Genomic DNA, 27,998 nt, shown 5'->3' with positions numbered 1-27,998 from the left:
ACTAGTACTCTATTAATGGACATTTAGTTTACTTCCAGTCTCATGTGGTACTATAAATCATTTATTTTTAAGGAAGTGCTTCATTCCTGCCTGGGTGAACATCTAAAGATTGTCTTGTAACTTGTAAGTGTTCTTACGAGAGAAGGGCCACCATTTTTCCTGAGGAGAAATGGAAGTTAAAATTTTGTGCTGAGATAATGTTGAGCCGTTGGTGAGTTTGTCAAGTCTGGGGTTTGGTTTTGTCAAAAGTTTGTGGGAGGCCAGGTGTGGTGGCTCACGCCTGTAATCCCAGCACTTTGGGAGGCCAAGGCAGGTGGATCACTTTTGAGGCCAGGAGTTCAAGACCAGTCTGACCAACAGAGTGAAACCCCATCTTGACTAAGAATACAAAAATTACCCGGGCAAAGCGTGTGTCTGTAGTCCCAACTACTCAGGAGGCTGAGGCAGGAGAATCGTTTGAACTCAATAGGTGGAGGTTGCAGTGAGTTCAGACCACACCACTGCACTCCAGCCTGGGTGACAGAGCAAGACTCCATCTCAAAAAAAAAAAAAAAAGAAAGAAAGGGAAGAAAAGCCTTGGTGTTGGCCCCTTTGGGCCATCTTGGCTCACAGCAACCTCTGCCTCCTGGATTCAAGTAATTCTCATGCCTGAGCCTCGCAAGTATCTGGAATGATAGGCATGTGTCACCATGCCTGGCTGATTTTTTAAGTTTTTGTAGAGACTCAGAGGTCTCGTTATGTTGGCCAGGGTGGTCTCAAACTCCTTGACTCAAGTGATCTGCTCACCTCGGCTTCCCAAACTGCTGGGATTACACATGTAAGCCACTGCGCGCCTGGCCTACATTCCCATTGTAATAGTTTTGTTCCCTAGCACGTTCTCAAAGATGGTTATTTCTGGAGAGGCATCTCATTCGTGGACATACACATGGAAAGATGCTTCTGGACATTGCTTAGGCTGTTTAGGCTCTGAGAGGTTGTGACCAGCTCATGGAAACCTTGAGTTTTCCTCTGACTCTCTGTGGCTACCCAGCTGACCAAAGCTCTGGAATGGAATCCATGAATGAAATTTTGATGGAATTAGCTGTGGGCAGAGCTAGGAAGGAGCCTTAGTTTGAATATCCTCTTCATTCCCTAGGCCTTACTCAAGGAGGAAACAAGGCGGCATCATCTGGCTAAATCTTTCTAGCCCTCAGCCCCAACTCCTCACAAAGCTGTTTTCTGTTCTTTAATAGATGAGAATGGTGTTATGATGATCATTTTCTGGCCACAGTTGGATGCTGGTGGGATACAGTGCTCACCACCCACTTAAGTAGAGCTATTGCATAAGTGGTTATTTCCTCCTTTCTGTTTGTTCAAATGTGTATTGAGCATCCATGTGCCAGACACTTAGATGCTTGGAATGAAGCAGTGAACAAGAGGGAAAAGTCAGTTCCAGCCTTCCTTGTACAGTGATCTCCCTTACCCACAGGCAGCCACAGTTGGAAAATAGCTGAGTGCAGCACACGATATTTTGAGAGAGAGATACCACATTCACATAACACAGTATATTGTTACACAATACATTGTTATAATTGTTCTCTTTTAATATTGGTTGTTGTTACTCTTCTTACCTTTTATCATAAATATATATGTATAATGAAAAACATAGTATATGTAGGGTTTGGTACTATCAGTGCTTTCAGGCATCCACTGGGGGTCTTGGATGTATCCCCCAAGGATAAGAGGGAACTACTGCACTTAAATTCGAATGGGCAGGTGGTGTACACATTTTCAGGGATTGAAAAGGGTTGTGAGGTACCTGCTTTCTCCGATAGTTTTCTTTACCTGGAACTTTCACTACCACCGCCCCCTCACACCCCCCATCTACTTGCACTTTTAAGACTTGACTTCTCCTCCTCCAGGAAGTTCTAGGAGATTACATCTCAGCTGGACTTAATTCAGTTGTCCCTTCTATTAGACTGTTAGCACTTTGAGGGCAAGGACATCATAGTGCCAAGCATGAGGCAATAACGAACTGTACTGGGTGTTAAAAATAGGACCTCTGTTGGTGGAAGGTGGAAGGGAAGAAAGGTTGTTTTGACTGGACATGCATAAGAGTGGAGTCACTGGCCTCCTGCAGAGGAATTTGGGACACGTAGGGTCAGAGGTCATCATTCAGCATGCTTTCTCCCACTCTTATTTATGAAATCTCTCAACCTTCTTTTCAACGAGCACAGTAACCCAGCGAACCTGGGGCAGCAGTGCCTTCTTGGCTCATTGTCAGTCCTGCTTTGCAAACACTGTGATTTAACTTGCCTTGCCGCTTACCAGGCCAGAACCCTTCTGGGCTCATAACCACGCCTTTTCTTTCTGTTGGAACTGCCACGGACGTTTTTGGGTTTCATGTAGGGTCCTCGGATGAATTCTCTACCACCACCCCGAGAGGAAATGTAGTATCCCCATTTATGGGTGAAAACAGAGCTCAGTGAGCCAACTTATCCAAAATTGCTGGAGAAGGACCACTCAACATTTGAACCCAGGGTTTCTGACTCCTCAACACAAGGTGGCCCAAAGTTGTGTCCTGGCCTCCTTCCACGTGGCTGGAACGTTCGCTAACCGCTGGCCCCTCAAGGTCACCCAGCTATCACATACATACTTCTCTTCAGGAGCTTTCACTGGGTCCCCTGTTCCCTCTGTTTTACTTTGAGTTCTACACTTTGGCCAGGAATAGCGTGCTTCTTTGCTCAAGCTGTTCTTTTAACTGGCAGATTTGTAAATCTTCCACCTCAGTCCTCCTGGGTCTGTCCCATTCTCCTTGAGAAGCTATTTCTGATTTACCTGCTTATCCCACGGGCATGCTGCTGCAGTGTCTCCTAGACAGTGGTTGAAGTTGTTGTTGAATGGAGTCATTTTGTGCAAAATTTCTAGCCATTTTTAGCAATTTTTCTCTAACTGGCCTCTTGGGCAATTCACTCTTGAACAATGTGGGGGGTTAGGGGTGCTGACCCCCTGTGCAGTCAAATTTGTATGTAGACTCCCCCAAAACTTTATAGTATGCTTTTGATTAGAATTCTTACAGATAATAATAAGTCAGTTACCACATGTGTGTATTATTTGTATGTTACATGTATTATATGCTGCTGTATTCTTCAATAAAGTGAGCTTGAAAATAATGTTACTAAGAAAATTAATAACGGCCGGGTGCAGTGGCTCATGCCTGTAATCCCAGCACTTTGGGAGGCCGAAGCAGGCAGATCACTTGAGGTCAGGAGTTCAAGACCAGCCTGGCCAACATGGAGAAACCCTGTCTGTACTAAAAACACAAAAATTAGCCAGACATGGTGGTGGGCGCCTGTGATCCCAGCTACTCTGGAGGCTGAGACACAAGAATCCCTTGAACCCAGGGGCTGGAGGTTGCATCGAGCTGAGATCATGCTACTGCACTCCAGCCTGGGTGTTAGAGCGAGACTTAGTCTTGGGGCTGGGAGGAGGGAGGACACTAAAAGAAGAAGAAAATGTATTTTTTTTTTTTTTTTTTTTTTGAGACTGAGTCTGGCTCTGTCGCCCAGGCTGGAGTGCAGTGGCCGGATCTCAGCTCACTGCAAGCTCCGCCTCCCAGGTTTACGCCATTCTCCTGCCTCAGCCTCCAGAGTAGCTGGGACCACAGGCGCCCGCCACCTCGCCCGGCTAGTTTTTTGTATTTTTTATTTTATTTTATTTTTTATTTTTTATTTTTTTTTGAGACAGAGTCTCGCTCTGTCGCCCAGGCTGGAGTGCAGTGGCTGGATCTCAGCTCACTGCAAGCTCCGCCTCCCGGGTTCACGCCATTCTCCTGCCTCAGCCTCCCGAATAGCTGAGACTACAGGCGCCCGCCACCTCGCCCGGCTAGCTTTTTGTATTTTTTAGTAGAGACAGGGTTTCACCCTGTTAGCCAGGATGGTCTCGATCTCCTGACCTCGTGATCCGCCCGTCTCGGCCTCCCAAAGTGCTGGGATTACAGGCTTGAGCCACCGCGCCCGGCCGTTTTTTGTATTTTTTAGTAGAGACGGGGTTTCACCGTGTTAGCCAGGATGGTCTCGATCTTCTGACCTTGTGATCCGCCCGTCTCGGCCTCCCAAAGTGCTGGGATTACAGGCTTGAGCCACCGCGCCCGGCAGAAGAAAATGTATTTACTATTTAAGTGGAAGCAGATCATTATATAAAGGTCTTCATCCTCCTTATCTCATATTGAGTAGGCTGAGGAGTTAGAGAGGAGGGTTTAGTCTTACTGTCTTAGGGGTGGCAGAGCTAGAAGAAAATCCATTTATAAGTGGACCCTTGTGTTTCAAACCCATGTTGTTCAAGGGTCAGCTGTATTTTGGTAATTCCTCATTTGTCTTACTGATCCTCTCTATCAGGGGTATATTTTCCAAATCAGGCCATGTCTGAGTGTGAAGGGGGTGCTGTTATCAATTAAGCCTTTAAAAAAAAAAAAAAATTAAGCCTAGACATCGTGAGCAAACCTGTCCAGACTGACCAACCAACACCTCTAGAGACTAGAAGCTTCTCAAGTTGTTTTTTCTTTCAAGGCTTTTAGCCCAGTCTTAAATCCGATGTAAACAGTTTAAAAATTAGCAGTGAGCACAGCACACTTGATTATGAGGCCAGGATACTGTGGCCTCGTAGTCTCTGAGTCTGAGTACAGACCAACTTTAAGAGCTGTCTCTAAAACAGATGGAGTTGGAGGCCCAGGAGGAAGTTCTGGGAGAGCCAGGAGGCTCAGCTAAACAGCCCGAGCCTCCCTGGCCACCTCTTCTTGGGGAAGAGTTTTAGATGCAGTGGGATGAGTATTGTGGAAAGACTAAGGAAAAGCCACATAGGGCCTCAGAACAATTTGGGGGAAGGACAGAGCCAAATATTTAGATTTCTTGTGCCATGTGTATCACCTTTTCCTGACTTTAGGTGATAGACAAAGCAAAGAAGTAAAGGTGACTTTTTCAGGGCCAGATGGAGCAAGACAGGAATTTCAGGACCCAAGTAAAGACTAACTTGGGGGCTTAGAAAAGCCTCCTGAAAACTTCGATTATGTAACTGATATCACCTGATTGTTTCACCAGCTAAGAGCTTGTGAAATTTCTTTTTTTCCATCATAGCAGGTCTGGCTTCTCCCATCTTCGTGAAGTTTACCCTTGCTTATCTGACGGAGTGCATGGTCAGGTTCTGCCCCTCATGGCCTTTATAGGGCAGAAGTGTGGGGGTTCTCTTGGCTCCATGACCTGCTGAATCTGGGCGGTGGGTGCCTGTTTCACAAGTTCTGTTGAACAGCATCCAACAAGCTTCATTTGTTGGAATGAGGTAGGATTTCTGAGAAACGTTCACATCTGAGACTTGAAATTATTTTTCATTACCATCATTTGCTAAAAGAGGAAAAACATGATGAGTGGTACCGCAATTTTAAGCTTTTCTTTTTTCTTTTGGAGACAGTGTGTCGCTCTGTTGCCTGGGTGGTGTGCAGTGATATGACGTCAGCTCACTGCAACCTCTGTCTCCTGGATTCAACGATTCTCCCGCCTCCCAAAAAGCTGGGATTACAGGTGCACACCAACATGCCTGGCTAATTTTGTATTTTTAATAAAGATGTTTGTATTCACCATGTTGGCTAGGCTGGTCTTGAACTCCTGAGGTTAGGCCTCCCAAAGTGTTGAGATTACAGGCATGAGCCACTGTGCCTGGCCAACTTTGGGGTTCTGAAGAGGGGTTTGAGTCCAGTGGTTTTACGTACAGTGTCCCCAAATGTTGGTCTTTTTTCTGGTTGTATCTTGTTACCATTTAGTTGACATTTCCCTGCCTGGAATGCTGCTGACCTGGGTGCCTGGGTTCCCTGGCTTTCCAGGGATCATTTCACTTGGTCTTTGCTTACATCTTGCTGTAATGACTGCTTCTTTGGAGTGGACTGTGTACACTGGTGGGAAGAGGGTTTCGGGGAAGCCAAGGGACTGGGACTTTATTTCTGGCCTTAGTGGAGCCCAGTAACATGGTTCCTGGTGTGGCAGCTGAACTGATAACAGTGAGTGGGTTGATCCCCATGTGATTCCTGCACAGGGTGGGCCCTTCTTCCTCAGGTCACACTACCTAAGACTTAGAATCCAGCTTTCCTGCCACCCAGTTCTGTTCCCTGTTGGGCCAGTTTCTTCTGCTTTGCCTAGGCCTTTTGGCCCACCCTTTGTTGTGCTTTCTCTTCCTCCCCTGCCCTCCCCTCCTGTCTCCTGCCCTCCCCTCCCCTCTCCTCTCCTCTGCTCCCCTCTCCCTTTCCCTCCCCTCCTCTCTCCCCTTTTCCCTCCCCTCCCCTCCCCTCCCCTCCCCTTCCCTCCTCAATGGAGTCTCACTCTTGTTGCCCAGACTGGAGTGCAATGGCACGATCGCAGCTCACTGCAGCCTCTGCTTCTGGGTTGAAGTGATTCTCCTGCCTTAGCCTGCCAAGTAGTTGGGATTACAGGTGCCCACCACCATGCCCAGCTATATTTTGTATTTTTTGTAGAGACGGGGTTTCACTGTGATCAGGCTGGTCTCGAACTCCTGACCTCAGGTGATCCACCCGCCTTGGACTCCCAAAGTGCTGGGATTACAGGAGTGAGCCATCACGTCTGATCCCTCAACACCTTCCTTTAAAAAGGCCTTGAAATTTGAGGTGTGTTTTGCCTTTTATGCCTCATTTCAGTTGCCCTACTCTCCTCATTGCTCTACCCAGGACCCTCTAGATTATTGATGGTTGGTAAGAGAAAATCACCATTGCTCTCTACAGTTTGGGGTTTCTCCTGGGGAGGTGGGAGGACTCTTACCTGCCCAGTAACTGCCTAGATCACAGCCGTGGGGCCCACCTGCCTCAGGTTACTCCCTGTGTGGGGGACAGACGGGTAGCTTCCATCTCAGAAGCTCCTAAAGCAAGCTGCCCGGCCTGGGCTCTGCGCGCCTGGTCTGTGCCCCTTTGACATTTGTAGAGGTGTCTGCAGGGCTAGGTTTCCTACTTCTGGAGTAGAGGCTACAAACACTAACTTGAAAAGGGTTTTTAAAAATAAATCGTGGGGCCGGGCGTGGTGGCTGATGCCTGTAATCCCAGCACTTTGGGAGGCCGAGGCAGGCAGATCACTTGAGCTCAGGAGTTTTAGACCTGCCTGGCCCACATGCTGAAACCCCATCTCTACTAAAAATTCAAAAATTAGCCAGGTGTTGTGGCACATGCCTGTAGTCCCAGCTACTCTGAGGGCTGAGGCAGGAGAATCGCTTGAACCCCGGAGGCAGAGGTTGCAGTGAGTTAAGATCGTGTCATTGCACTCCAGCCAGAGCAAGACTGTCTCAATAAAATAAAATAAATAAATAACCTTTTTTTTTTTTTTGGAGATGGAGTCTCACTCTGTTGCCCAGGCTAGAGTGCAGTGGCTGATCTCGGCTCACTGCAACCTCTGCCTCCTGGTTCAATCGATTCTCCTGCCTCAGCCTCCTGAGTAGCTGGGATTACAGGCATGCACCACCACAACGCCTGGCTAAATTTTTTTTTTTTTTTTTTGAGACGGAGTCTCGCTCTGTCGCCCAGGCTGGAGTGCAGTGGCGCGATCTCAGCTCACTGCAAGCTCCGCCTCCCAGGTTCACGCCATTCTCCTGCCTCAGCCTCCTGAGTAGCTGGGACTACAGGCGCCCACAACCGCGCCCGGCTAATTTTTTGTATTTTTAGTAGAGACGGGGTTTCACCGTGGTCTTGATCTCCTGACCTTGTGATCCGCCCGCCTCGGCCTCCCAAAGTGCTGGGATTACAGGCGTGAGCCACCGCGCCCGGCCTTTTTTTTTTTTTTAAAGTAGAAACTGAGGTTTCACCACGTTGGCCAGGCTGGTCTCGAACTCCTGGCCTCAGATGATCCACCCACCTCGGCCTCCCAAAATGCTGGGATTACAGGCATGAGGTGGATGGCTCACGCCTGTAATCCAAACACTTTGGGAAGCCGAGGTGGGAGGAATGCTCCGGAGTTCAAGACCAGCCGGGGCAACAGAGTGAGTCCCTGTCTCTACAAAAAAATAAAAATCATTTTCTTTACAAGACTAAGCATCCCCCCGTTCCCCCGCTTTTGCACTGAAGATGTTTGCTCTGCTCTCGCTCATTTTGCCTTTTACTTACAGAGAAAGATGTCAAGAAAGGCTCTGGTAATTGCTGGAATGTCTGGGGGAAGATGAGGTACTGGGAGAGTGTGTCTGGCTTCTCTCTTTAATACTCTCCTTGACAGGTGCAGTTTTGGGGAATGCCATAGAAGAGCCCAGACTTGGTACTTGGGAGACAAATCCCCGTAATTCACAGACACACCCCAGCACCCACTCCTCCACACCCCCACACCCCACTTGAGCCTCAGCAATCCCCGCTGCAGCATGGGCACTTCTTGGCATTCAGAGAATTCACAGAGGCCACATATGTGCTACCTACTGCTTCCCAGGATTGGTCTCTTCCCAACGTAAAACAGTTACTCTCTGTGAACAACTCTGTATTAAAACAAAATTTCTATGGTAATATCTTTCTGCCCCCCCCCCCCCCCTTTTTGGGTGGAGAGTAGGCATTGCCTAGAAAGGTAAGTGGCTCTAAGCCTTATCAACGGATAGGACAGTGTCACCTTGATTCACTAACCCTAATCAAGACAGAAGGCAACTAAGTAACGCAGGGGACAAGGACAGAAGATGATGGAACTTGCAGAGAGGAGTGAAATGTTAGGTTGTGTTAACGGTAGAAAGCATGACTAGTAATATTTACCAACAGTTTTTATTACTAGTGTATTCTCATCTGAGTCTGTATTTCTGCTTCTCTTCTCAGGACAGTTTTACCCAGGTGATGAGTGCCTTCCCTTGCTTTAAAAAAATCTGCCACTCTACACCATCTCAGCCACATGGGCGATTGAAACCTACTTAGTTTCTTTAGGAACTGAAACGGTTTCAGGTGTACACTGTTGCCCGCTGTTTAAGAGGCGAGGACTGAGTTACATGGCCACCTACAGAGTCTGACCATTTTTTAAATGTCAACCCCAAAGTACCACTGACTCTTGTCCATAGCACAACAGATTAAAACCGTGCCTTGCTTTTGCGACCTTGGAGGCAGCCGGAAAACTTGTGTGTCTACGTCCAAATCTGTCTTTTCGTGTCCAGTTTAAAAATATATAATTTACATGGGCAGTGATCTCAGTGTTGGAACAAATCTCTTTTATTTGCTGCTGGAAGCTGCATGGGCCACTCATTAATACATCAGAGGTCAGATGCATGCCGGGGCAGCAGCTGGGACACTAATGATTTCATACGGCTTTGTATGACCGCTGGCCGCCTGTGGTGCTGTAAATCGGGACTCAGGGTTCTAATTTTTTCAAAACCTCCAGGGAGGTTGCCTCTTGCGAGATAGAACTTAAGATAATATTTATAGTAGAGGGCAAAGGAAAAATAATACCTAATGGGAACATTGTGGAAAAAATGGTAGCAACCTATTAGAAGTAAATTATGTGGGGCCATTGGAGTTAACTCATTTATGGGCTCCATGAGTATTTTATTAGGTCCTTAGCTATGAAGAGTGCTGCGCTGTGGCCAGGCTCCAAGCATCACCCCCTCAACACTTAGGTTGCCAGTGGAAGGATTCTCCCCTCACTTTTGGGAGGGAGGAGTAGAATTGAATCCTCCCCACCCTTTTTTTTGAGCCGGTCTTGGTGTGTCTCCCAGGCTGAGTGCAGTGGTGCATTCATGGCTCACAGCAACCTCAAACTCTTGGGCGGGCTCAAGCCATCCTTCTGCCTCAGCTGTGACTAGAGGCATGCACCACCATGCTTGGCTAATGTTTATTTATTTTTTTTTTTGTAGAGGCAGGGTCTGTCTTTGTTGGCCAGGCTAAGTGTACATTTTGAGTTTTGATGATTTATATATACCTGTGTAATCAGTCCTCCCCCATCAAATATAGATTATTTCCCTCACTCCAAAAGGATTCCCTTGGGTTCCCTCCAGTTCATCTCCCTTCTCACCTGCAACTACTGTTGTGATTTCTTCGACGTTTGGTTTTATCTTCGTATGTTAATAAATGGAGTTATGCAATATATTCTCTTGATTTTGGCTTTTTTCCGCCAGTCTAGTGCCTTTAAACTTCTTGTCTGTAGGTATATTTATTTATTTATTTATTTTTGTTTGTTTGTGTTTTGAGACGGAGTCTCACTCTGTCACCCAGGCTGGAGTGTAGTGGTGAGATCTTGGCTCACTGCAGCCTCTGCCCCCCGGGTTCAAGCAATTCTCCTGCCTCAGCTTCCTGAGTAGCTGGAACCACAGGTGCCCGCCACCAGGCCTGGCTAAAGTTTTATATTTTTAGTAGAGATGGGGTTTCACTGTGTTGGCCAGGCTGGTCTCAAACTCCTGACTTCAAATGATCCACCCACCTCAGCCTCCCAAAGTGCCGGGATTACAAGCTTGAGCCACCATGCCTGAACTTCTTGTGTGTAATTACTGACAAACGTCCTATTGTGTGGATGTACCACGGTGTATGTTGATGTGGAAGTTTTGTTTTTACTTTTAAACATCCAAGACTGATTGATTGAGACAGGGTTTCTGTCACCCAAGCTAGAGTGCAATGGAATGATCATAACTTGCTGTAACTTTGAACTCCTTGGGCTCAAGCCATCCTCCCACCTCAGCCTTCTGAGTAGCTAGCAAGTTTTATTTAAGTAAACATACTTATTTGTTCAAAACTGTGTTTGGGAGGCAGTAATCCAAAACACAACTCTGGCACTTTCTAAGCCGTCTCTCAGTATTGTGTAGTGTAACTTGGATCTGTTAGAGGACACCCCAAGCACAGGTGTGGTACTTGCCACCCTCAGGAAAATGCCCTTTTGCTGCAGAGCCTTCAGGAAATGTGTGAGAGACTGAAGGCGGTGGGCCGGTGGGCCATGAGTTTGCCTCAAGCTGTGTGGGGTGGGTGCCAGCCCAAAAAGCAGATTCTGATCTGGGAGGCAAATAAGTCCAAAGGGCCTAGGGAGCGGGTGCCCTCTGGGTTCGCCAGAGGCAGAGTTTGGAGAACATGTTATTCGAGATCCCATGCTTTGAAAGGCAGGATGCAGGATGTCAACAGGGTCCTGACACCGCAGTGCCCCCAGGGGCAGAGCACGAGTGTCTGCCGCCTGCCCTCAGGGCTCAGGCTCAGGCTCAGGTCTGGTGTAGGATGGAAAGTCTGGGTAAAGGAAATGGCAGGCATAGCTACATTCCCCACCACGCATCCCTCTTCCCCCACTTGGCGTGTGTATTGTCCCACAGTTGGTATTTTGCAACATCATGATCATACTTTTAAATATTAAGTGGTGTGTGTGTGTGTGTGTGTGTGTCTTCACAAAGGCCTGGAGAAGTGCTAATTTTAGCTCAACATGGGAGGTCCCTGTCATTTTCCCTGCCGGAATCTCCTTTTACCTCGACCTCTGCCCCTTATGACTCACCTGGAGGATTGCTCCTGCCTTGTAAAACTCAATGTAGCAGGGCCAGCTGGGGGGTGGCTCACGCCTGTAATCCCAGCACTTTGGGAGGCCGAGGCAGGCGGATCACGAGGTCAGGAGATTGAGACCATCCTGGCTAACATGATGAAACCGCGTCTCTACTAAAAATACAAAAAATTAGCTGGGTGTGGTGGCACGCGCCTGTAGTCCCAGCTACTCAAAAAAAAAAAAAAAAAAAAAAAAATCCTGGAAGCATCATGTTTTAATAAGTCATATTGTACATGGTGGCTCACACCTATAATCCCAGCACTTTGAGAGGCTGAGGCAGGCAGATCACTGGAGGTCAGGAGTTTGAGACCAGCCTGGCCAACATGGCAAAACTCATCTCCACTAAATATACAAAATATACAAAATAGCCAGGCATGGTTACAGGCATCAGTAATCTTAGCTACTCAGGAAGCTGGGGCAGGAGAATCGCTTGAACCCAGGAGTTGGAGGTTGCAGTTAGCTAAGATCACCCCACTGCACTCCAGCCTAGGGGACAGAGCGTGATTCTGTCACAAAAAAAACAAACAAAAACAAAAAACCCCCAAAAAACCCACTGCAGCAGCCCGCAGAGGTCGGAATCACAGAAAACTACAAACACGAGTTACAGCACCCTTTCTCAGGCCACACTGTGCGCTCGGGGTTAGGCGGCAGCAAGGGACATATTCATGAAACTGCTTTGTCTGACTCTGCCAAAACTGGTGGAAGGCATTCGCTGTGCTGCCCAGGGCATTGTTCTTATCTGGGTTTTCATCTTCCTTAAGAGAGTCATTGCTGGGGGAAAATGATTTTCTTCCAGGATGAACTCATTTTCACACTTTTAATAGTTCTGATAGTTCCTGTGAGCCACAAATGGGGCTGTTTCTCTTTTTATCAAGTCAGCAAGTAAGCTCAGCCAAATTCCAGCGTTCAACTCTGTAAACAGAATTTAGTCACTTTCATTATCTGGGCCTTTTAATTTGCTAGGTTTTGTTGTTGTTGTTTTTAAGACAGAGTCTGACTTGTTCTGTCACCCAGGCTGGAGGCAGTGTCAAGATTTTGGCTCACTGCAACCTCTGCCTCCTGGGCTCAAGCAATTCTCCTGCCTCAGCCTCCTGAGTAGCTAAGATGACCGATGCCTGTCACCACGCCTGGCTATTTTGTATATTTAGTGGAGATGAGTTTTGCCATGTTGGCCAGGGTGGTCTCAAACTCCTGACCTCCACTGATCTGCCTACCTCAGCCTCCCAAAGTGCTGGGATTACAGGTGTGAGCCACCACGCCTGATCAACGCTTTGTGTTTTGTGTATACTAGTAAGAGCTGTGTGCTCAGAGAAACACCCAGACATGGTGGTGTGCTACTGGAGTATGCTGAGGCTCTGAGCCCTGAGACTTTGCACAGGGCCATGTTGATGGAAAATAGTTCAGGGACTGGTGAAGCTGGACCCTTGGACTTTACCAAGGGCCTGTGTGATTCTGGGGCCTGGTCCCACAAGCCGGGGAGCAGGTGATAGGAGAAGGAACTACCCAGTGTTTGTGGAAGCCTTATAGAATGGTGCATTGGGGGAGCAGGGGCTTTCTAGATGTGGTTGGTTGGCTGCTGTTGGGGAGGAGTAATGGTAACTGTTGGGGGAGCAGCAGTTGGTAGTGAAGAATTTTTGAAGACAATTTAGGGAGGAAGGGAGCATGGTGTGGCTTTTGGAGTCACATAAAAACTTTAAGTGAACAAATGCTAACAGATGACATTTTGTGATTGTCAAACTATGCTTCTCCCTGGGCACCAGCCGTTGCGGTGAGTTCAGATGCAGAGGTAACAGCATCCCTCTCTGATTTCAAGTTTTCCTTTCAAATTGCCTTGTCCATGGAGCCTAAACATTTAAATTGGAGATGAGTGGATGCCTCTGACCCCACTTGAGGCTGTTCTTGGACACTCCCACTTTCACCCTACCCCCCGCCCCTTTAGATCTTCAAGTGTTATATTGCTTATTTAGTCTGAGAATGAATCTTGTTCCGCCAGACAATATTACATGTGTGCATTTCTTACCTTAACCTTTGAGGTCAGTTGAGCCTCATCCTTCAAAATTTCAGATTTTAGAAAGTTAATACTGTGCATTTACATAATACGTATAATGGGACTGCAAAATAACATTATTTTTGCAGTGAGATACATAAAAATTTACTGAATGACATAGGCAAAAATGATTAATCCTTTTCACACCAGTTCCAGTTTTTAAAATTATTTTACTGACAATTGTGTGTGTGTGTGTATGTATGTATGTGTGTATAGTGTATGTGTGTATATATACATACATATTTTTGAGACAGGGTCTCGGGCTCTGTGGCCTAGGCTGGAGTGCAGTGGTTCGATCATGGCTCACTATAGCCTTCATCTCCTGTGCTCAAGTGATCTTCTTGTCTTGGCCTCCCAAAGTACTGGTATTGTAGACCTAAACCAGCATCCCTAGCCAAAAATCTTATATATTTATTGTGTACAACATGTTTTGAACTCCGTATGCATTGTAGAGTATGTATGTTGAGCTCATTAACATGCATTGCCTCACATATTTTTTTGTAGTGAGAATACATAAAAATGTACTCAGCGATGGTCAAAAATACTGTAATAGCTATAGTACCTTGTCGTACATGAGTTTTGCTGCCAAATAGTATATGGAAAACTTTGTATTCCAGAGCATCATTTTGGATTTTGGAGTTGCAGAAAGGGGATTGTGGGCCTCGGGTGTGTGTATGTGTGTGTATGTGTGTGTGTGTGGGTGTGTGTGTGTGTATGTGTGTGTATGTGTGTGTGTGTGTTTTAATTCCTAACACCCCTCTTCCTTTTTATTGCCTGAGATTCCTTCAATTTGTAGAGATACCATGAAGCAGCCCCGCTTAATCTATTTAACAGACACTACTGAGACTGCCAGAACGCAACACAACACTTTTTCCTTGGGCTGCTCCTCTTCTAGGCCCCTTTTCAATGTTGGCACCCATCAAAGCCTTCCACCCAAGCAGAAGCAGATCTTAACTCCAGTCCCAACTGTGAACTGTGTCCATACCGACTGCCTCTCCTGGCATCCCCTGCTGGCCTTTTGTGTTCGGTTGTGTTGAGAACAGAAACTGGTACTTTGCCCTTCACATGGGTGAAGGTCGACCTGACTGAAAAGAATTCGGTAATTCTTACTATCCAAGCTTGCAAGTAGGTTTCCACCGATAACCATTATATCAAGTGATGTAACAATTGAATATATTACCAAATTGAAAACTAGGGTTTCTCTAAAGAACAAGGATGTTAACTGTGGCATTGCTTGTGCTTTTTCAAAAATCAGGAAAGAGTTTTAAAATTGTATTAGTATATACTGACAGTACATTCATATAGCAGCATACCATGCAGCCATTCAGAAAGCCAGGCATCTCTCTGCATGGAGTGACCCAGAACATTCAGAACAAGTTAATATAGTTAAGAGAAACTTTTTGTCTTAAAAAATTCAATTATGTCTAGAATATAGCTTTGTTTTTCCATGGTTAAAGTAGAGACAATTGAGCGAGACATTAAGGATTTTTTTAAAAAAACTTTGCTTGTATTACTTTCTGCATTTGAACAAATACTTGTTACCTAGCCAAATGAAAAATGTTTTGGAAACACTCCTTCCCCATACCCCCACTAAAGTAAGGTTAATTTGTCTGCGGCGGGGACTCTCTTGTCTTTAACTGGTGAGCACTGTGTATGAACTGGGTCCCTATTCCTTTCTCCTGTTTATCCAGGCCACGGATGTGGGGCAGCACGTGGCCAGAGCTACAGGAGGGGCTTCTGCTGAGGGTTTGGGCTGCGGGTTTGAGCCCATGCACTCAGTCTGTCTAAGTCAAGTAAAGCTTCGTTTTAATATTACTTAATAGACTTGTTTCATGGCTAGACTTTACTCCCTTGAACTTGGCTTACCATTTTTAAAACGAATCCTCTGTTGTCCCACCTGAGAACCTGCAGAGTAACACACACAGGTCAGGCTTCCTGTGGGCCTCATTTGCTTCTGTTGCCTCCACTTTACTTCTGTAGTGGGAAACTCAGAAACCCTCTGGGGTGGGTGGAGATCGAGCCAGGCGTCACGGTTCAGCCTTGGTTTGTGGGAGGCCAAGTAAATGTCCTCAGTCATTTTAAGGGATATTGAAGTAATCTTTAAAACGTTTACAGCAGTTTACGTATTTGAGTTGAGACATTTTGATGAACTTAAATGGCGATCTGGGCCTTCCTCCATCCTTCCAGCTTACATTCTTCACTGATAGGGGTAGTTGTATTTTAAACCTCAAGCTCATTCTTTGAGATGTGCGGGGCTGCAACAGAGGTCCCTTGGTGTGTGTGTTCTTGTTGGGCCACAGATAGGAGTGCAGAATCTAGATTCCAGAAGCCTGGATGCGTGTGCATTTGCATGTGCACACGTGCGTGCACACACGTTCATTAACAAAGCATTTTATTTAAACACTCGCTAAGATACAAACATGCGTATTTTGTATTTTTATTTATTTATTTTTCTATTTTTCCTTTAATCTCCCTCCCCCATTCCCCCCCACCAGTCCCCCGCCCGTTCCTTTCCTGCTGGGCTCACATTCCTAGGTCTTTGTCTCTGCCTGGTATTTTAGAAATTTTGGGAGAGGAAGGCAATGGGTGGGACGTTCTGGAAGCTGGGGGCAGGGAAGAGGGTGGTCACTTGCAGGGTCAGAGGTCAAGCCTCCTCCATTTAGCTGGGGCAGCCGGATTGTCGCCAGGCCCGAGGGGGCGTGTCTGTGCATCTGCCCGGGAAGCCCCAAACAGGCCTTGGAATTCCTGCTGCTAGACGACCTGTTCTTCCCAGTCCCTTCCCCCCTTTCCCGGGAGCCACTGTTCATGGCTGCTCCCACATTTCTGGCTATAGGACCCTCCACACAGCTCCAGCTTATTCCCTTAAAAATAATTTTACACCTGTTTCAGAGATAATTGCACCCATGCACATCCTTTCCTATCGATTGTTTTAACAGCTCTAAAACTGTGGTTTTTCAATCTCAGAAATTGTGGTTAGATGAGACGTGGAGCTTCTAAATGAAGAATGAAATCTTACCAAAGTTTTTCTCCAACTTTTATAGCTGGAAGGTGTATAAAAGTGGATTTCATTTTATAGTTTTTGGACAATGCATTCTTTTAAAAATTCATTGTTTACTAATTACAAGCACATTGAGGCCATTCTTTTACTCACTGGTAGCTTTTTATTATCAACCGTTTGGGTGCTCCCCGCCCCCATCTCTGTTGCAGGCAGCCTGGAGCTGTGGAATCACTGGCTCTTCTGAAACCACAGCGTGTTCTGGGTACTTAGAACTGCATCGATCCTGTATAAAATGATACCAGGCAAGGATTGCATTCAGAGACCCCTTTCATTTGTGTATCTGGGCTCTCAAGGCTGGTCATGGGAGGGCTCTGGTGTCGGCTAAGGGCACCCTGCCTTTCGCTGCCATCACCGTCCACTACCTGTTCTGACCAGGATTTTTTTTTCTGGACACTGCATCTGCAGAATCTTTTTTTTTTTTTTTTTTTGAGACGGAGTCTTGCTCTGTCGCCCAGGCTGGAGTGCAGTGACGCGATCTCGGCTCACTGCAAGCTCCGCCTCCCGGGTTCACGCCATTCTCCTGCCTCAGCCTCCCGAGTAGCTGGGACTACAGGCGCCCACAACCGCGCCCGGCTAATTTTTTGTATTTTTAGTAGAGACGGGGTTTCACCGTGGTCTTGATCTCCTGACCTTGTGATCCGCCCGCCTCGGCCTCCCAAAGTGCTGGGATTACAGGCGTGAGCCACCGCACCCGGCTTGCAGAATCTTTTAAAACCTACCATTCATGGGGGCATTGCAAATGTCCAGCATCATCCAGGTTCTGTGTTTTAAGGTTGATCTAAACCTAAGAAAAATCATCCTAATTCTTTATAGTTGCACAGTTGGAGTCTGGAGTGGCCACCCTGGCTCAGCCCAGAACTTGTTTTGTTTTGTTGTTGTTGTTTTTTGTTGTTATTGTTGTTGTTTGTTTGCACTCTTAGCCGGTGTTGCCTAGGCTAAGTTCATTGCCATGGTCACGGCTCACTGCAGCCTCGACTTCTTGGGCTCAAGGGATCCTCCCACCTCAGCCTCCAGGAATGAGCCACCGCGCCCAGCTAATTTTTGTAGTTTGCTCCAAGTGCTCCTCTAGCCTCGGCTTCTCCTGGAGCTTGGACTACAGGCATGAGCTGCCATGTCCAGCTACTAGAACTTAATTTTGAAGCTCTTTAGTTTCTGTTGTCAAGTCTCTATAGATAGGCTTTCTGCGGTGGAAGGGGTCTCCGGAGGTACCTAGTCAGGACCCTTTTGTTTCACAGATGAGACTGAATCCCAGACAGGTCAAGAGAACTGACTGGACAGAGGGTTCCATAGCCAGGTTGTGCCAGGCTCAAGTTTACAGCCTGAGGTTCTTTTCTACTCACTAGCCATGGAGATGAGAACAATGTAGGTAGTTATCCGAAGGAAGCAGGAGAGTGCCATTCAGTCCACACAGCTGTCTTGAGGGAAAGACAAGAGATGCCTTCTCAAGGTTGCTTAGCGGTTAGAAGCAGGGAGGCCACCCGAAGGTTTAGTGGCATGTTTTATTCACATGTAAAAGAGAGTTTTCTGATGGAAGGTTTTTCACACTTCACATCAGCATAGGAGTGATCTCTACATTATCTTGACAAATGGAGAGAGCAAAGGAAAGGAATGTAGTTCAAGCTGGTAGAATTGCTTTAGCACCATGTCGTAAAAAAGGGATCGGCCAGAAATTTTTCCTGAATTTATCCAGCTCAGCATCTTTTGGTTAGTATTTATACTTGAGAATTTTAGATTTAAAAGATTATTAGGATTAGATAATCTCTAAAGGATGGATCAGCTTAAAAAGCAACTGACTTAAAGGAGGCAAGTTGCTGTTGCCTGGTTTCAGTCTGCCACTATTGCTGGCAAAGCACTGCAGTGATCAAAACTGGCAGCAAAGTTGCAAACCTTACCACATTTCCCTTGTATAAAGTAGGATCTGGGCCCAGTGTGGTGGCTCACGCCTGTAATCCCAGCACTTTGGGAAGCCGAGATGGGCGGATCACGAGGTCAGGAGATTGAGACCATCCTGGCTAACACAGTGAAACCCCGTTTCTACTAAAATTACAAAAAAATTAGCCGGGCCTGGTGGCGGGCGCCTGTACTGCCAGCTACTCGGGAGGCTGAGGCAGGAGAATGGCGTGAACCCGGGAGGCGGAGCTTGCAGTGAGCGGAGATCGTGCCACTGCACTCCAGCCTGGGGAACAGAGTGTGAGACTCCATCTCAAAACAAACAAACAAATAAAGTAGGATCCATAAAACCTGATGGTTATAGCAGAACTGTTTCTTTACAAAGGTAAAAACACAGTATCCTGAATCTTTCCTTTTTCCTGTTTCTGAATTGTAAAGTTTCTGGAGAACCAGTTTAACCCATGCTAGATTACACGCTTCCCTATTAACTCAGCCCTGAGTGGAGTAACTCTGTGTGCTTGACTGAACCAGTTAGGGGAAGCATTTTTCTAGTGGACACATTTTATGCAAAGATTTTGGTTATTAATAAAATAAGCATCTTGGAGAAGGAAAGAAGCAGCAGTCTCCCTCTATTTGCCCCCAGCCCTCTCTGTTTGGAGCTCTCCACCTAAGAAAACTTTCTGGGCCGCCTCCAAGCCTTCTCCCCATCTGTGTCTCCCACAACACTTCTGCCCTGCTTCTCGCCAGAATGAGCTTCTATTCAGTCTGCGCGGAATCGCCTGGATCTCCACCATACCTAGCAAGGTGCTTTGTATTGGGGATGAGAGAGCCGGTGTCGCCTGTGTTGGACCCAGCTTTGCCGAAGGCTCATGTTGGCTTCCCTGCTGTGTCTTTGCTAACACTGTGGCCTTGAGCACCCCCCACCTCCTGTCTTCCCCTGGAGATGAAGTGTGGTGGTGTATTTGTGGAAGAATTCCCCTTGCCTACTGCTTCCCTGCCTGTTGCATGTTCGCTAGCTTCCCCTCATGCCCAGGTGTACCAGAGGCAGATTTAAACTCTGCTCTTGAAAGCAATCCAGCAAACATTTGCAGACTGGTGCTAAGTGCCCTGCTCTGTGGAGAGATACACAGTAATGAGACTGGCCCAGTTTCTGTGCCAAGGAGTTTTCTCTCTTGAGAGCTGCTTGTTTATTAGCAGGTAAAGGTTGTGCCAACCCTTTCTCTCTCTCTCTCTCTCTCTCTCTCTCTCTCTCTCTGTCTCTCTCTCTCTCTCTCTCTCTCTCCCTCTCTCTCCCTCTCCCTCCCTCCCAGCGTGCTGGGCCCCGGGGAAGTGTAGAACATCACATAAAGCAGTTCTGTCAGCACTGGCTGCCTCCCAGGTTCAACTCCTTGGAATAACTTGGCATGAAGAAGAAAGGCAAGGAGCTGGCTGACCTTACCACTAGCTTTTTGCCTTCGTTCCAGAAACTTAAGCCTGTGAGCTTGCTCGAGTGCCTGGGAGAACCATGCTTTGCACTTTGCACTTTGCATGACAAGCTGTGGTGTGAGGATGGTTGTTACTGGCTCTTAACCTTGCTTTACACATCCAGGCTAGAGCAGCAAAGGAAACTCTTCTGGTATATTCTTGCAACCAGGCCACCAATATCAGACTAGGCAACACAGTCTAAACAACTTTTCTGGATAATGAAGCTAAGATTCAGAAGAAACTCTTGTGCCGGGAGGTTTTTGTTTGGTTTGGTTTCTGCCTTTGAAGTGTCTCTGTTACATTCTGAGTGAGACTACAGTGGGATGTGGCATTCAGTTGTGTTCCCCACTCCATTCCCCCTTGATTTGGGGCAGAGAGAGTGGGAGAAAAAGGGAAGCAGACAGTTTTGGTTATGTTTGCAGTTACTCCGCTGCTGTCTCTCCCTGTGGGGTGTGCTTGCTCATTTGGAAGCTGGTGGTTCGGTTGTGGGATCCAGGACCCTCAAGTTGCTGTCTTCCCTCCTCCTCCCATCCTGTATCTCTATTTATGCCTGTCCTCTCTCTGGTCACCAGGTGCTGCACCTGTACTGTGACACTTGCTCCGTGCCCATCTGTCGTGAGTGCACAATGGGCCGGCACGGGGGCCACAGCTTCATCTACCTCCAGGAGGCGCTGCAGGACTCACGGGCACTCACCATCCAGCTGCTGGCAGATGCCCAGCAGGGACGACAGGCAATCCAGGTGAGCCTTCCCTACCCTTCCGCAGTTCCCATGTGAATCGGGTCCCCCTTTCTGTCAGGTGGCATGGACAGACATTTGGGGCAGATTCCAGTGTGGGGGGTGGAATAGTGACCCAGATGAGCTCAGGTGACATCCCTGCAGCAGCGATCCCTTTAGGGGTTCTGGTAGTCTTGTGAAGATGTCAAGGACATGTCCAAAGTTACTGGTCAGATTTCTAAGCACCTGGCCTGGGTCCTAGCATACCACCTGCACGTGTGCCACCTGGCTGCCTCCCGAAATCAGAGCGGACATTGGCACTTCCAGCCAGGACCGCGGAAAGGCTGGGTGCTTAATGCTTATTATTATTATTATTATTATCATTATTATATTTTTTGAGATGGAGTCTTGCTCTGTCACCCAGGCTGGAGTGTAGTTGTATGATCTCGGCTCACCACACCTCCACCTCCCGGATTCGAGTGATTCTCCTGCCTCAGCCTCTCGGGTAGCTGGGATTACAGGCATGCACCGCTGCACCTGGCTAATTTTTGTATTTTTAGTAGAAATTGGGTTTCACCACAGTGGCCAGGCTGGTCTTGAACTTCTGACCTCAGGTGATCCACCTGCCTCGGCCTCCCAAAGTACTGGGAGCTACTGAGCCCAGCCAATGCCTTTTATTTATTTTTGTTTTTGAGACAGAGTCTCACTCTGTCACCCAGGCTGGAGTGTAGTGGCGGGATATCAGCTCACTGCAACCTCTGCTTCTCAGGTTCAAGTGATTCTGCTGCCTCAGCCTCCCAAGTAGCTGGGATTACAGGTGCCCGCTGCCACTCCCAGTAATTTTTCTTTAGTAGAGTTGGGGTTCCACCATGCTGGCCAGGTTGGTCTTGAACTCGTCCTGACCTCAGGTGATGCACCCGCCTCGGCCTCCCAAAGTGCTGGGATTACAGACGTGAGCCACCATGCCCGGCCTAATGCTTTTTAGACAGAGACCTTTATGATACAGATTTACTTATTTATATGTGAGAAATTAGTGAGCAGGAGAATGTTGTGTGAGGTTCCGTGTCTACAGTCCTTTCCTGGATGGCAAATCCCCCGTAATTGAAACTGTCGTTTCTGTTGAATTCGTATCAACAGCTAGGGAGGGGCATGTGTAACTTTGAGAATTGGCAGGGTTCTCTTACATAGTTAGGTGATAGTGTCCCTGAATTGCTGTTAAATCTTGTCTGATTCAGGTGACAAGGTTTTAGGAAATCAGAAAATTGTGACGTTTTCCCTGTGTTGTAGGATACTTTGAAAGTCAAGAAAAGTTGTTCACCCTCTAGGAGAAATAACATAGGAACCATTTTAGAATATTTATATAAGTGAATTGTTTTAAAAGTAAGATTCTGGCCAGGTGCAGTGGCTCACGCCTATAATCCTAGCACTTTGGGAGGCCGAAGTGGGTGGATCACTTGAGCTCAAGAGTTTGAGACCAGCCTGGGCAACATGGGGAAACCCTACAAAAAGTACAGAAATTAGCCGGGTTTGGTGTGACACTCGCCTGTAATCCCAGCTACTTGTGGGACTGAGGTGGAAGGGTCGCTTGAGCCCCAAAGGTGGAGGTTGCAGTGAGCCAAGATTATGCCAGTGCACTCCAGCCTGGGCAACAGTTAAGAGCCTGTCTCGAAAAAGAAAAGAAAAAAAAGAAACCCTATTTTGAAAGTGCTGAAGAATTGAGATCACGTGTCTTACAGAAGAGGGAGGATGTGATTTAATAAGTTTCTCAGCCGCTATCACATTCCCATGCATGATACTGAAACAGTCTTTTCTGATGAGTCAGATTTTATGATGTTCAGATTATAAAACCGGAAGTTTGAGAGACTTTCTGGAATGACGCATCCTGTCATCGTTACACCAGTATTGTTTGTCGTCTTTAAAATGCCTTGAGTGTCTCTGTTGCTCTTCTCCTTTGTCATTGTCTTCACCTGTGCGCCATTCTGTTGTGTATCAGTGTGTCCGTCCCTGTGGATGAAGTGATTTGTGTCTTTCTTTCTTTTTTTTTTTTGAGGCTGGAGTGCAGTGGCCGGATCTCAGCTCACTGCAAGCTCCGCCTCCCAGGTTCACGCCATTCTCCTGCCTCAGCCTCCCGAGTAGTTGGGACTACAGGCGCCCGCCACCGCACCCGGCTAGTTTTTTGTATTTTTTAGTAGAGACGGGGTTTCACCGTGTTAGCCAGGATGGTCTCGATCTCCTGACCTTGTGATCCGCCCGTCTCGGCCTCCCAAAGTGCTGGGATTACAGGCTTGAGCCACCGCGCCCGGCTGATTTGTGTCTTTCATTTTATGCCATGACAGTTAGGACCTTGACAAACAAATGCCTTACCCTGCCGGTGTCTCCTCAGCACCGGTGCCCAGCCTTCACTGTGGCTCGCACCTATAATCCCAGCACTTTGGGAAGCCGAGGTGGGTGGATCATCTGAGGTCAAGGAGTTTGAGACCAACCTGGCCAACATGGTGAAACCCTGTCTGTACTAAAAATACACAAATTAGCCAGCCGTGGTGGCGGGCACCTGTAGTGCCATCTACTCAGGAGGCTGAGGGAGGAGAATTGCTTAAACGCAGGAGGCAGAGGTTGCAGTGAGCCGAGATCGTGCGGCTGCATTCCAGCCTGGGCGACTGAATGAGACTCCATCTCAAAAAGACAAACAACAAACAAAAAGAGCCACTGGTGTCTAGGTCTGAACTCCTAGATTGTGTTATGATTTTATTATGCTCTTACTGTCTTAGGAGGTCGAAAACACTTGGAGAATTATTGAGAGAATGCTGGTACTCTCTGTGCTTAGTGGGAAAAGCCACTGTGGGGGAGAAAAATGACTTGTAACAATTTGCTGGAGACTTAAGGAGAGCACCCAACAAATCGTGAGTGGGTAACATGGTGAAATCTCAGAGAAATGGAAATTCAGACTTTTTGTGGAGAGAAAAGAGTGTGGGAAAAATAAATATAGTCAACTGTATAAGTGGTGAGAACCTAGGCATAAATCCTAGAGGTATGATTTAAATGTTAGTTAAAAGTGTGTGCCCAACATTAATCTGAATTCTAGATCATGGGGTATTTTGGGTAGAGGCATTTTAGATCTGTTAATCTATAAGGCCACAGCCAGGTACACTACATAGATTGTGATTTCCTAGAAGGTTTTTGTTTAACCATAACTTGTGTGTACTTAGCATCCTTAAGTCTTGTTCTGTCACCCAGGTTGGAGTACAATGGTGCAATCTCGGCTCACTGCAACCTCCGCCTCCCAGTTTCAAGTAATTCTCCTGCCTCAGCCTTCCTGAGTAGGTGGGATTACAGGCACCTGCCACCACTCCTGGCTAATTTTTGTATTTTTAGCAAGAGACGGAGTTTTACCGTGTTGTTGGCCAGGCTGGTCTTGAACTCCTGACCTCAGGTGATCCACCCACCTCGGCCTCCCAAAGTGTTGGGATATCAGGTGTGAACCACCGCACCTGGCCGTTGTTGTTGTTGTTGTTGTTGTTATTTTAAGAGACAGTATCTCTGTCGCTCAGCTAGAGTGCAGTGGTGCCATCATAGCTCACTGCAGCCTGAAACTCCTGGGCTTTTAGGCGATCGATCCTCTTTCTTTGGCCTCCCACATAGCTAGGACTACAGGCATGCTCCACCACGCCCAGCTAATTTTTGTATTTTTTGTAGAGATGGGGCTTGCTTTGTTGTCTAGGCTGATCTCAAACTCCTGGCTTCAAGCGATCTTTCACTTTGGCCTCCCAAGGCGCTGAGATTAAAGGCATCAGCTGCCTTGCCCAGCCTGACAATTTCTTAAAATGTAACACAAGCCTTCATCCCTTTATTTTTCTCATGAGATTGCAACAATTCAGTCACATCTTCAGACTCCACTTCTAATTCTAGTTCTCTTTATATTTTCACCACATTTTTAGTGACTTCCTCCACTACTACTTTCTGCTACAAGAAGTTAATCAGCTTCTTCAAACATTCTATTAATGTTGATATTTTGACCCCTGCCCATGAATCACGAATGCTCTTTTATAGTATATCCAGTTTTAGTCTATGTGCTGCCAAAGTGAGCACCACACATGTTCTTAATGGCACCTGGAATGGTAAATTCTTTGCCCAGACCCATCAGAGGAATCACTATCTGTAGTAGCTATAGCCTTACAAAGTTTATTTGTTAAATAATAAGACTTGAAAGTTGAAACTACTTCTTGATCCATGGGCTGTAGAATGGATGTTGTGTTACCAGACATGAAAACAACTTTCATGTCCTTGTGCATCTCTAGCAGAGTCTTCTGGGTGAAGAGTCTTCTGGGTGACCAGGCACATTGTCAGTCAGCGGTAATATTTTGAAAGGAATCTTTTTTTCTCAGTGGTAGGTCTGAACAGTGGGTTTAAAATATTCCATAAACCGGCCAGGCACGGTGGCACAAGCCTGTAATCCCAGCACTTTGGGAGCCCGAGGCAGGTGGATCACCTGGGGTCAGGAGTTCGAGACCAGCCCGACTAACATAGAGAAACCCCCTTCTCTGCTAAATACAAAAAATTAGCCGGGCATGGTGGCTCATGCCTGTAATCCCAGCTACTTGGGAGGCTGAAGCAGGAGAATTGCTTGAACCCAGGAGGCGGAGGTTGCAGTGAGCCAAGTTTGCGCCGTTGCACTCCAGCCTGGGCAACAAGAGTGAAACCCCGTCTCAAAAAAATACACAAATAAAAATTTAAAAAATTCCATAAACCGTGCTGCAGACAGACATGCCGTCATCCAGGCTTTGTTGTTCCATTTGTAGAGCACAGGCACAGTACATTTAGCATAATGCTTAGGGGGCCTAGGATTGTCAGGATGGACAGCGACTGTTGGCTTCAACTTAGTCACCTGCTACATTAGTCCCTACCAGGAGAGTCAGCCCGTCCATTGAAGCTTTGAAGCCAGGCATTGACTTCTGAAGCTATGAAAGGTCCTAGATGGCATCTTCTTCCAATATAAGACTATCTCTTTCCAATATCAGGCTGTGTTCTTCCAATAAAAGTCTCCTTCCAAAAAAAATGTCTGAAGTCTGTTGTTTAGCTGTCTTCATCAATTATCTTAGCTTGTTCTTCTGGGTAACTTGCTGCAGCTTCTATATCAGCGCTTGCTGTGTCACCTTACACATACGTGTTTTGGAGATAGCTTGTTTTCTTAAACCGTATCAACCAGCCTCTGTTAGCTTCAAACTTCTGCATCTTCCTCATCTCTCACCCTTCATAGCATTGAAGAGTTAGGGCCCTGCTCAGGAAGGATTAGACTTTGCCTTAAGGAGATGTTATGGCTGGTTTGATCTTTTCTCCAGATCATTAAACTTTCTTCATATCAGCAATAAGGCTGTTTTGCCTTATTACTGTTTGAGTGTTCACTGGAGTGAACTTCTAATTTCTTTCAAGATCTTTTGCAATCACAGCTTTAACTGTTTGGTGTGAGAGGCCGAGCTTTCAGCCTGACTGTAGCTTTCTACTTGCTTTCTTTACTAAGCTTAATCATTTTAGAATTGTGGGACCTTTTCTTTCACTTGAATACTAACGGCCATTGTAGGGTTACTAAGTGGCCTGATAAACGCCAAAGATCACTTGTCACAGATCAGCGCACCAGATAAAGTAATAATGAAAAACTTGAAATACTACAAAAATTATCAAGGTGTGACACCGACAGTACGGGCTTTTGGGAAAATGACACCAATAGATTTGGTTGATGCAGTATTGCCACAAATCTTCAATTAAAAAAAAAATCACTGGCTGGGTACTGTAGCTCACAACTGTAACATCAACACTTTGGGAGGCTGAGGCAAGAGGATCACTTGAGCTCAGGAATTCTAGTCCAGCCTGGGCAACATAGTGAGACCTTGTCTCTACAAAAAATCAAGAAGGTTAGCCGGGCCTGGTGTTGAGCGTCTGTAGTCCCAGCTACTCGGGAGGATTGCTTGAGGCCTGGAGGTTGAGGTTGCAGTGAGCCACGATTGCACCACTGCACTCCAGCCTGGGCGACAGAGCCCAAAAAAGAACACAGCGAGACTGGGCAACGCAGCGAGACTGTCTCAAAAGAGAAAATGTGGGTTTTTCTTTTCTGTCTATGAAGTGCAATAAAATGAGGTATGGCTACAGTTTGTGATTATATTTTTTATTATTATTTTTTTTGAGACAGTCTTGCTGTGTTTCCCAGACTGGAACGCAGTGACAGATCTTGGCTCACTGCAACCTCTGCCTCCCAGGTTCAGGCGAGGAGCTGGCATTACAGGCATGTACCACCACGTCTGGCTAATTTTGCGTTTTTAGTAGAGATGGGGTTTTACCATGTTGGCCAGGCTAGTCTTGAACTCCTAAGTTCAGGCAGTCCACCCGCCTCAGCCTCCCAAAGTGTTGGGATTACAGGTGTGAGCCGCTGCGCCTGGCCAAGAATTACATTTTAGAGTGGACCGCAGTAGCTCCCCATACCCGGTATGGTCGCCTGCAAGTGTATGGGTGATGTTTGCATTCTCTTACCTTCTGACCATTGGTCTCTTTAAATACAGGTCATTATGCCACCACTGTTCTCCACAGTTGGCATCACTGATCGATATCTGTATTATTTCCCTTCAAATCCCTCGAGTCTCCTCCATACTGAGTGAGGAAGTGCACTGGAAAGTGCACTGATGCACCAGTCCAAATGGAGACCCTCAACTTTCAAATGTTTGATTCGATCTGTTAACATCTCAAAGATGGTTAAATTTTCTCTCCAGCACCATGCTTGTTGGGTGATTTCTCTTTCCTTAGTGTGAAGTGTATTTATCTGTTTTGGAAGTTTACCCAGCCTTTCTACATTGTCATTTCCCCCAATCCATCTGCCTTATATTTCTTCAAATGCCCTGCTGTTAGAGGTTGGGAACTATTTCAGTAAGTCCTGGTCTGCACATCTTGGAATGCGGTGCTTGGCTGGGTACTGCATAGTTTGGAAGGGAAAGACCTATTTTTCTACTATGCATTGGGTAGGGCTTTTGTGACTCTCAGCCCAAGGAGTATTTTTGCATACTTGCTGATTATTAAAATTGCAACAAAAGCTTTGAATCCCCTGAACCTGTTTGAAAAATGGAAGGAACCGTTTTTATCATAAAATGTGAGTTCCAAACATGAGGGATAAGCCTGGCTAGGAGACTAGGGGAAGAGGTGAGTAGGGTAGTACACCCATTCCTGTGCAAAGGGAGTGGTTTTGTGTTTGTTTGGTTTTGTTTTTGTTTTGTGAGACAGAGTTTTGCTCTTGTTGCCCAGGCTGGGCCTTTTTTTTTTTTTTTTTTTTCTTTTTTTTACATCTGATAGACGTTAGA

The 27,998-nt window shown here is 46.6% G+C and overlaps 1 protein-coding gene across 1 annotated transcript in view; it reads left to right on the top strand.

Annotated features, from left to right (window-relative positions):
• TRIM71 (tripartite motif containing 71) overlaps nt 1-27,998 on the top strand; it is a 77,796-nt gene that overhangs the window by 37,529 nt on the left and 12,269 nt on the right. Inside the window, exon 2 of the mRNA XM_015132387.3 lies at nt 20,518-20,685. Within this exon, the coding sequence (XP_014987873.3) occupies nt 20,518-20,685 (168 nt within the window). The remainder of the gene's footprint in view (nt 1-20,517; nt 20,686-27,998) is intronic.

Source organism: Macaca mulatta, chromosome 2 (genome assembly GCF_049350105.2).
Source record: "Macaca mulatta isolate MMU2019108-1 chromosome 2, T2T-MMU8v2.0, whole genome shotgun sequence".
NCBI classification, from domain to species: Eukaryota; Metazoa; Chordata; class Mammalia; order Primates; family Cercopithecidae; genus Macaca; species Macaca mulatta.
This window is presented reverse-complemented; position numbering and strand designations above follow the sequence as displayed.